The sequence below is a fragment of the Petaurus breviceps genome, unplaced genomic scaffold (genome assembly GCF_028583685.1).
Source record: "Petaurus breviceps papuanus isolate PSGF00001 unplaced genomic scaffold, PetGlider_PUasm1.0 90994, whole genome shotgun sequence".
Taxonomy (NCBI): Eukaryota; Metazoa; Chordata; class Mammalia; order Diprotodontia; family Petauridae; genus Petaurus; species Petaurus breviceps.
Window position 1 is genome coordinate 2,403,816 of NW_027187393.1, and position 9,947 is coordinate 2,413,762.

The following is a 9,947-nucleotide window of genomic DNA, read 5'->3' on the forward strand; positions in this document are numbered from 1 at the left end:
TCCTTTCTCTTGTCTCAGCAGGTGGCTCTGTAGTTCTATGAGGGAGGTGGGGCCAGGACTCCCTACACCCAGACTCCAGGTCCCTCGTCCCCACAGTGGTGGATTGAGATCTCTGGGCTTGTGCTGGGACATGTTTAATAACTGTCTGGAAAAAAAAAGTGTGTACATGACACACTTATAAATTTAATCTGCATTATTAACATTTTCTCCTGTCTGGACAATCAACACAACAATAAATCAAGCCCTGATTTGTAGCGTTTGCCAATATGCTCACCCTGCACATTTAACAAGCAGCTCTTCTCCCAGCTGGCTTCAGCACATCCCTGACTCTAGGGTCCTTAGGTTCATTTATTCCAATGTAATTTTCCAGGCTTCCCCCTCCCCTGCCTTAGCCAGGAAGATCAGTGAGATGAGACAAGAAAGTGACCAGAACACTTCTTGGGGTCTAAGAGTCAGGGGCAGCCCAGCCTACTCTTCTCTGTCACGTGTTCCTGTGAGCAGGGTATGTGGGGGTCTCTTCATCCCCTCCTCACCCTGTCCTGTTGGGCCCTCAGTGGTATGGCAGCCCTCCCCTGGTGCCACAGGAAGGGGGTCCAGGCTTCAGCTCAGGAGTAGAGAAGGGAGCCATTGCTCTGGTTTTCAGGCCTTCCTGAGCCTTGGCCACCACCTTTGCCCCTTATCTGCCCTACCTGGATGCCCTTACCTGTAAAAAAGGAAATCCTCTGGCCCCAGAGGAGAGGAACTCTCTTGTCAAGATAATGACTCTCTTTCTGCTAACAATGGGAGCCCCCAGGCATGTACTTGGTGGGTAAATTGATTAATCTAGCCAGGCCTTTCCATTCCTCTTTCCTTTCCCTTCCTTAGCTCCCCCTTCAGAGCTCAAGTCAGTTGGTCCAATTCCTCCCTCTCTTCTTCCCCTCTCCCTCCACAGAACCCAGTGAGTTTTGCCTGTCTCTCTTCTCAGAGTGACAGGATTCAGAGCTGGAATGAAGTTCGCTGGTCACAGGATCACAGATCCAGAGCTAAAAGGGACCTGAGAAGCTGTGTAGTCCAACCACTCTTTTTACAGATGTGGAAACTGAGGCCCAGTGACTTGCCCAGGGGCAGAAAGGCAGTTATTGTCAGAGGTAGGATTAGAGCCCAGTTCCTCTGACTCCAGCTCTGAATTGCTCTGCCAAACCCCTTCATTTTACAGAAGGGAAGCCTAAGGTCCCAAAAGGTTAAGTGTTTTATACAGTCACATGGACAGCAAATGTCAGAGCTGGGAGTGAACTTCGGTCTTCTGACTCCAAACCCAGACCTCTTCATGCTTTGCCAAACAGCCTCCCCTGGGGTCTTTTCCTCCCTCCCTTCTTCTAGGACATTTATACCTCCTTCAGAAGGAGGTGTTGTGTGTACATATGCACATGTCAAACAGATGTCTCACTAGGCAGAGGGAGTGTGTTCCCACTATACCCCGCTTCCCTTCTTAGCCCCAAGCTAGCCTCCTTTCCATGCTTCCCCATTAGGATTTAGAGCTGGAGATAACTTTGAAGGTCACCTATCCCAATCTTTTATCTTACACACAAGGAAATTATGGCCCAGAGTGAAAAGTATCTTGCCCCAGTCATACTAGTGGTAAGTGACTGAGCTGGCATGCAAACCCAGGCTGTCCAGTACCCTTTCCCTTATACCATGCTGTTCTCAAGTTACCCCCAGGTCAAAAGTTTGTAACAAGGGGTGGCCAGGTGGCTCAGCAAGTAAGAGCACCGGCTCCAGTGTCGGAATGACCTGGATCAAATCCGGGCTTAGATACTCAGCACCATACCCAGAAATAACTGGCCATGTAACCTTGAGCAAGTTACTTAACCCTGATTGCTTTAAAAAAAAAAAGTTTATAACAAACAGCCCTTACCATAGGACCTGGGGGGCCAGGTAAGCCAGGTGGCCCTGGTTCTGCTAGAATCTGGGCCTAGGAAGTGGAGAACAAAGAACAAATTAGTCAGAATTTAAAGGCAAGATGTAGCATGTATGTGTGTGCGCGTGTGTGCATGCATGTGTATGTGTGTATGTGCATGTGTGTGTGTGCATGTGCATGTGTGTGTGTGTGTGTGTCTAGAACCCCAGGCAGAGAAAATGTATTCACTTTCTGAGGCTTATTATGTAAGTTTGAGATCTCTAACCACACCTTACTCTTAGCCCTGCTTCTCCCTACATCTTCCCAGGCCCCTGTCATAGAATACTCTGATGAATTAACAGCTATGGTCTCAGACATTTCTGGGGACTCTCTGGTTCTTTTCTCCATTCCTACCCCATGGGTCCATGGGAAGAGGTGAGACTGGGACCCTCTTCTGGAAAATGATGTTTAGGAACCCTTGGTCATTGGAGGTTTGTGGTCCCAGACTCAGTGCTCTGGGGATAGGATTCAGACCTGGTGCCCAGATAAGGAGGAGAACATGCCCTAAACAGAAGTCTTGTCAGCCTACAGTGTATGACCCAGTTTCATTCAGTGGCAGGAGCTACAATGACCCCCTCCGACCTGGGGCATAAACCCTAGGGGTGCTTAGTGGGTAGCTGTGGATAACCCTGGACCAGAAATACTTATGGGGCAGGACAGTGGGGGGATGTCTGACTCTCAGGCTTCTTACCAGGCTCTCCTGAAGACTCGCAGATCCTGATTCTCCCTTCTCACCTTTGGGGCCATCAATACCCTGTATAGGGATTATATTTAGGTCCTTTTCATTTGAGTAATGAGAATAACAACAATCAGAAATCACAACTCACAGTTGTGAAGCACTTAAAAGTTGGTCACAAGATGCTTCCTATCCATAATCTCATTGGAGCCTCATGATAAGTTTGGAAAGAAGGCAGGGCATGAACTATTATCCCCTTTTTCAGACAAGGAAACAGACTCTGCAGGATTAATGCCACAGATTTAGAAATGGCAGTGAAGCAATTCTAGTTGAGATATCCCAACTGCTGAGTCACTGTTTATAATTATGTAGAAATATGGTGGAAAAAATGTAGGAGGCTTTACATTTATTGAATCATAGATTTAGACCTGGAAGGGACCTTAGAGGTTATTGAGTCCAACTCTCTCATTTTACAGATGAGGAAACTGAGGCCCAGAGAAATTAAGTGACTTTCCCAGCGTCACATAGGTAGTAGGCAGAAGAGTTAGGATTTGAACTCATGTCCTAGGACTCTACATTCAGCCCTCTTTCCACAGCACCATGCCATCCTTGGGACATAGGAGTTGGGCTTCTAAACTGACACAAGTAATTTATGCAGAGCTCAGCCCAGCCCTACTGAGAGTCTAACCACTCAGTGTCCAATGCCCAGAGTCCAACCATGTTCTGTCCACATACCGGGGGGCCAGACAAGCCCATTTCTCCAATTTCTCCTTTGGGTCCCATCAGTCCTGGCTGTCCCTGGTCTCCTTTAGAGCCCTTTGGTCCCTGAAATACACAAAAGTGAAGAGCCCAAGGTTGGAATACAAACCCTAAAAAGGCATTGATTTTCTTTACAAGGGCCTGATATAGCCCCCACAACTGGACAGCCCTGGTATCTTAGCCCTGACAGCCCCAGAATCCAAGCCCTGATAGGTGGGAATCTCTCTCTCCATCAAGGTCCACAGAAGGTGTATGCCCTGTAATTTATAGGCACCTCTGCTGGGAATGAGATTTCTGTGACATGGAACCATTTAATAAGTGGATTTGGATATAAAATTCACAGTAGAAAGTGGCTTTGATTAAAACTAGTTCTAAGCTTTTGAGCTTCTCTCCCCCTTTTCCCCCCCCCCCCCCCCCCCTCCGTATCTCCTGCTCTCCTGGCCCCCTTGAAAACACCATTTCTTCAAAAGTCACACCATCTAGAACAAAGAGACAAGACCTTTTCTCCATCAACTCCAGGAGGACCAGGCAATCCAAGCTCTCCCTAAAGTCAGAAAAAGCGGAATAAGTATAATAGTTCCTCACATATGCCTAGTACATTTCCAAACTGCTCTTCCAGGCATTTTCTCATTTGAGTCATATGTGACTGTCATATGTGACATCCCTGCAGGGGGGTGAGGGTGGGGGAGGGGAGTAAGGGAAGGGAGAGGGAGAGGGCAGGGATTCTTGTCTGATTGATAGACAGGAAGTTACTGCTGATTAGGGAGAAGCATGTATCCTGCCCAAGATCTCAGATTGATCTAGCCTGCAACCAGAACCTGACAACCAGCTCGGGCTCTCTCTATTGCTTCATGGCCAGTTCTGTTAAAAATGTCTTATAAACTTCTTTTTTTAGCATTTCTGTTACTTCCCAATGATTCCCTCCCCTCCACTTCCTGCATTGGGCTCCTCCCTTGGACCAAAGAAATATAGTTAAATAGAACCATCATGTTGGCAATGTCTGATAACTTAAGCTTCACTCTATACCCATAGTCCTCCATTTCTCTGTTGAGAGGCAGGGAGGATGCATGATTCACCTCTGAACTTCATAATGCCCATTCCTAAAGATAGGTGTGAATGAACCTTCCAGAGAGGAATCAATGCATGGTCAGGCAGAGTCCCTCCTCTCTAGGACTGTCCCTGGCTATCTGTTAGGGCCATTTAGAATCCGACATGGGAGGGGTATCCCCTCTCTGGCTACTAAAGAGGTGACTCAGGAGAAGAAAAGCACACAGAGACACCTAGAACAGAAGTGTCACACTTGCTGTCCACAAAACTCCTGAATCAGATTAAAATGTGATTGGGAAATATTTAACAAAATAAATCAAAATATAATACAATATCGATAGTGTAGTTTTCTAAGTACTAATAGTTTTCTAAGTCAATATGCAACCTGAAGGGATCAGTTTCTATTTGAGAATGAATTCACTGACCTAGAATAATTTCTGTTTGGTTTCTGATTCTCCTGGGATCAGGATTATAGGACTTAAAACTAGTCTCAGCCATTCATTTTAAAACAAAAGGAAGACAGTAGTCTAGTAGATTCCCTGACACAGGCCCCAGCCCCCTACCCATAGACTGGAATCTCCTTGAGGGCAGGAATTGTTTCCTTTTTGTCTTTGTGTATCCAGGGTCTAGGATGGTATCTGTACATAGTAGATACTTAATCAATGGTTGTTTATTAATCAGCAAACAGAAACCAATCCATAGAAGATACCTATGTCAGGAGGCTGCCATAATTTTCTTTTCCCTTTGCTTTTCCTCTCAAACAGAAGTTGGGGGATGGGGAGGCATAGAGAAGGAGCATTTTGGGATTTATTAAAATCAGGGTGAGACAACTTCCATGAAGAATGCTTGGCAAATTACTATGGTATTTGAATATTAAACAGTTTCCAGGGGTACAGAACCTCTACAACAGCCCTGAGACAACTTTTACTTATATATATCCAGTGACAGGGAGCTTACTACTTCCAGGGGGAACTTCTAATTATTACAAAATTCTTCATCATATTGTACTAACATCTGTCTCCATAGAACTCCCATCCTTTGGTCCCAATTCTAATCTCTGGGGCCAATGAAAACAAATCCAATTCCCCTCCCAAATGACTGTCCTCAAACGAGGTACTATACTCCAATTGTAGTCTGACCAGGGCAAAGGGCAGTGAGACTGCTACCTCCCTCGTTCTGGATATTAAACTTCTGTTAATGGAACCCAAGACTGCATTAATTGTTCCTGTCCCCCATAACAGCTGGTTCATATTGAGCTTGTAGACCACTAAGACCCCAAGGTCTTTTTCAAATGAACCAAGTCTTATATGAAAATTTCATGGTATTTTACTGGCCTCGACAAGTTAATATGGCTTTACAATGTGTCTAATCTATAACTTGGAAGTATCTGCGGCATACTGCCTTCCCCTCAAGGGCTCCTCCCCCTTCCCTCCCCCACCCTGCCCCTTCCTTAAATTTTTCTTTTTCTGAAGGTTAAAGAATTCATCTGGCTCTTAAACCTAGGGGGCTGGCTCCTTGCTCCAAAGGCCTATCTATCTAGCTCTGGATGAAGACAGATGTGACTAAGATAATCAAGGACATAGCTAAACCAACCTTTGCTCCTGGGGTTCCTGGAGGACCAGATGGGCCTTGAGGACCTGGAGGACCCTGTGTGGGAAAGTCAAAGTAGTGTTAATGTTGACACAAAACAGATCACACACACACACACACACACACACACACACACACACTCCACATACCTCTATTACCATTTCTGCTGAGAGTTGCTTTGAGAGAATGATGGAGGGAGGGTTAATGTCACTGCCCTCATTTTACAGGGGGGCCAACTGAGGCAAGGGCAGTTAGTCACTATCTGTATGACTAGCATGGAAGACTCAGGATTAGAACTCTCAGCCTTGGAGTTCCCTAGCCCACTAGTAAAGCCCCTCTGGATTGCTGTACCATATCCTGGAGATGGCATCTACTTCCCTAGTGACCTGGGCGGAGGGAAGAAAGCATCTAGGACACAGTTGCTCACTAGGACTAGTCATATGTTTTTGGGGTTTTAAAATAAAACTAAAAATAGCTAGCATTTATAGAGACCTACTATGTGTTAGCACCTTATAAATAGAATCTCATTTGAGCCTCCCAACAACCCTGTGAGGTTGGTGCTATTATTAGCCCCATTTTCCAGTTGAAGAAACTGAGGGAGACAGCACTTAAATGACTTGCCCAGGGTCACACAACTAGTTAAGGATCTGAGGTCAAATATGAACCAACTTCTTGATTGATTCATGGCCCAGGGCTCTATCCATTGTACTTCCTAGCTGCTGGCTAAAGAGAAAATCCCAGGGCTCAAGAAATGGACTTAGGATGAACTCGCCTTTCTCATGAAATCTCTTTTTAAAATGCATTTTTCTCCCCAGAGAGGCAAGTGTGATATAGCAGAGACCATAATGGCCCTGGAGTTAGAAAGTACCATCATTTCTATTCATCATTCCTTTCAGTCTATAAGGGAGAGAAGATTTGGATCCCTGCTTCTATTTTACTGGTGGCCCAACTGAGGCACTGGGCAGCTGCTGATTGACTAGCCCGGAAGAGCCAGACTCATGAAACTCATGGCCTCAGAGTTCCCTGGGCCAAATCCTACCTCTGAAACTTACTAGCTGGGTGACCATGACCACGTTCAACTTTTCTGAGTTTGGATTTCTCCATCTGTAAAATGGGTGCTGCAGTACCTACCCTACAAGATTGTTGTAAGACTCAAATGAGATAATGTCAATTGTTACTATCCATGGACTCATAGAATGTCAGAGCTAGCCCCAAAGACCACCTAATTCAATGTTCTCTCCATGTGCAGGAGACATTGAGGGATAGAGAGGGAAAGAGAACTGACCGGGGTCACAGAGCGAGTGAATGGTCAGGCATGCACTACACACACCTCGCCCAATCCAACATGCCACCATGGCACACAGCCCCTCCACCCCATGGCACACTGCACACGGGCAGATGGGTGCAATTACCATCAGCCTGTACTTTCCGGCACCCTATGTAAAATAATTGAAGATTAAATCATGAATATAAGTAAATATTTTCTTTCATTCTGGCTAACTGGATTTTTGGACTCCCTGGTCATTTCCGATGGTTTCAGAGCCACATCCCTCTTGCTGTTTCTAATTCTGCAATCTGCTTTACCTGGGCACTGCAATTTGGGCCCATCTCGAAGTCAATGGGATGGGTGTTGAGTAAAATATCTCTTAGGATTATAGATCCAGAGCTAGAAAGGCCTTCCAAGGTCACCTAGTCCATCCTTTTCATTTTACAGAGAGACTTGCCTGAGATCACACCCATAGTAAATATCATGGGCAGGATCTGAACCCAAGTCCTCTGGCTTGATAACTAGTTCCCTTTCTGGTGAACCACATTCCTTCTCCCTCCTGTGCTGTTGGGATTGTGGCATCAGTAAGAATGGGGGTCTTCAGCCTCCAGGGTGGGTCCCTTTTCTTTCTGACTTCTTCCCAAAGGGTCTATTCTGGGGGCAGAGGCAGAGCCAAGCCAGAGATAGCTAACTAACATAATAGAGACAGGCCACTAGAAGAACTGGGGTCCCATAATCTCTTATAGCATCAGAAGGCCATGGATTTAGAGCTAGAAGGTACCTTAGGGGTCATGAAGTTATAAGAGCACAGAACAAGACCTGAAAAGGACCCCGAAGTCTAACTAATCCAACCCCCCTTTTTACAGATGAGGAAATGGAGACCCAGAGAAGTCATGCAGATAAGTGGCAGAGTCAGGATTTGAATGCAGCTCTACTGATACCCAATCTCTCTCTACTGTACTACACTGTCTAACCAGGGCTCTGATATAAACGAACGAACACCTCCCCAACACCGCTCCCCCCAAAAAAGACCGCAAACCAAGCAACAAAATCAACCCAATTTACCTTCAGAGCATCCAGGATTCTGCCGTCATAGTCGATCACCACTGTGTCTCCTTGCTCACCTTTCAGGCCGGGTGGACCCTGAGAAAAGAGAAAAAGCCAATATTTTGGACCATGGTCCCTTGGACCATGACCACAACCTGGGGTGCCTTCCCAGATATTACTCAGTGCTTCTGCATTTTTCTAATGCATGTACATAATGAGTACCTGGCTCTACACTTTCCATTACCAATGCTGAGTTTAACATTTTTCCAAATCTGAGAAAGAAAGCTGCCTGTTTGTTTCTTAAGGCAAATATAATGGTAGGCTATTCAGTCCTCAAACTGGCTTTGTGTAGACCAGCAGTCCTCAAAGCATGGCTTGGGGATCCTTGAGATCCTTTAGGGGAGATTCATGAAGTTTAAAGTTATTTTCATATTTCAAATTTCTTTTTTTAAAAATCTATTTATTTATTTTTAATTTTCAATGTTCATTTCCACAAGATTTTTGAGTTCCAAATTTTCTCCCCATATCTCCTCTACCTCTCACCCCAAGATGGCAAGCATACTGATTACCCCTTCCCCGAGTCTACCCTCTCTTATATTCCCCCTTTCCCCTTACTTTCTTGTAAGGTAAGATGGATTTCTAATAAGATAAATGCTAATAGCTATAATCCACATACAGAAAAGCTCTTTGGGGGATCTTCAGTTTTTAAGAGGGTAGAAAGATCCTGAGACCAAAAAGTTTGGCCTAAGCCAGTATTCTCTCTGTTAGTTCCCAGCTGGGTTAGAGAATTTTTTTGGCCATCTGCTATTCTTAGGGTCTCAACCTAAACCTGAGATCCAAGGACTACCTCTAGCCAGGGATCAGACCTGGATCAACTTGTTGGCCACTATCACACTGTAACCCCATCCTCAACTCTCCCTTTCCAGCACTCAAACTCAGGGAGAAGACCATGTTGCCTTTGCTGGGGGCTGGAGTTCTCTGTTGAAAAGAAGTCTCATTCTCCCTTCCATCTTCCCCAAAGGATTGCTCAGCAAGGCTGAAGCTCCTTCAGTCACTTGTAGAGCCCATCCCAAAAGCCATGTATGCCCAACTCAAGAAGCCTAACTTTGCTGGTTCATGGCCTAAAGCAAAAGTAGGTCACCATAATGTGTCTGCGTACCCTGGGCCCAAGGAAGCCATCGGATCCTCTCTCACCAGGCTCCCCCTGGGGAAATAAAAATTCTGATGATTAATTCTTCTTGGCTCCAAACCAAGACTCCTCCATCATCCCCACTTCCCCTCCAAAGGAATCCTAGAGTGCTTTCACTTTAGCTTGTTCTAATCAGTCATTTACCTCATTTCCCAGACACCTTCTCCAAACCAAGCTACCTTCTCTGCCCCTCACCCCCTCTCCTCAACCCGTTTCCTGGTCCCCTTTGTGTGCTGTCTTCCCCCATTAGAAGTTAAGCTCCTTGGGGTCAAAGACTGTCTTGCTTGCTTATGTATGTAATCCCATTGCTCTAGAACAGAGCCTAGTATATAGTAAACACTTAATAAACATTCCTTCCTCTCTCCTCTTTTCTTTCTTTCTTTCTTTCTTTCTTTCTTTCTTTCTTTCTTTCTTTCTTTCTTTCTTTCTTCCTTCC

At 45.5% G+C, this 9,947-nt stretch overlaps 1 protein-coding gene across 1 annotated transcript in view; it reads right to left on the minus strand.

Moving 5' to 3' along the window:
• The window catches only part of COL23A1 (collagen type XXIII alpha 1 chain), a 487,731-nt gene that overhangs the window by 11,107 nt on the left and 466,677 nt on the right, over window positions 1-9,947 (minus strand). The window contains exons 15-21 of the mRNA XM_069077605.1: window positions 9,482-9,526; window positions 8,341-8,418; window positions 6,012-6,065; window positions 3,871-3,915; window positions 3,348-3,437; window positions 2,628-2,690; window positions 1,895-1,951 (exon numbers count right to left, since the gene is read on the minus strand). Coding sequence (XP_068933706.1) covers window positions 1,895-1,951; window positions 2,628-2,690; window positions 3,348-3,437; window positions 3,871-3,915; window positions 6,012-6,065; window positions 8,341-8,418; window positions 9,482-9,526 — 432 coding nt within the window. The remainder of the gene's footprint in view (window positions 1-1,894; window positions 1,952-2,627; window positions 2,691-3,347; window positions 3,438-3,870; window positions 3,916-6,011; window positions 6,066-8,340; window positions 8,419-9,481; window positions 9,527-9,947) is intronic.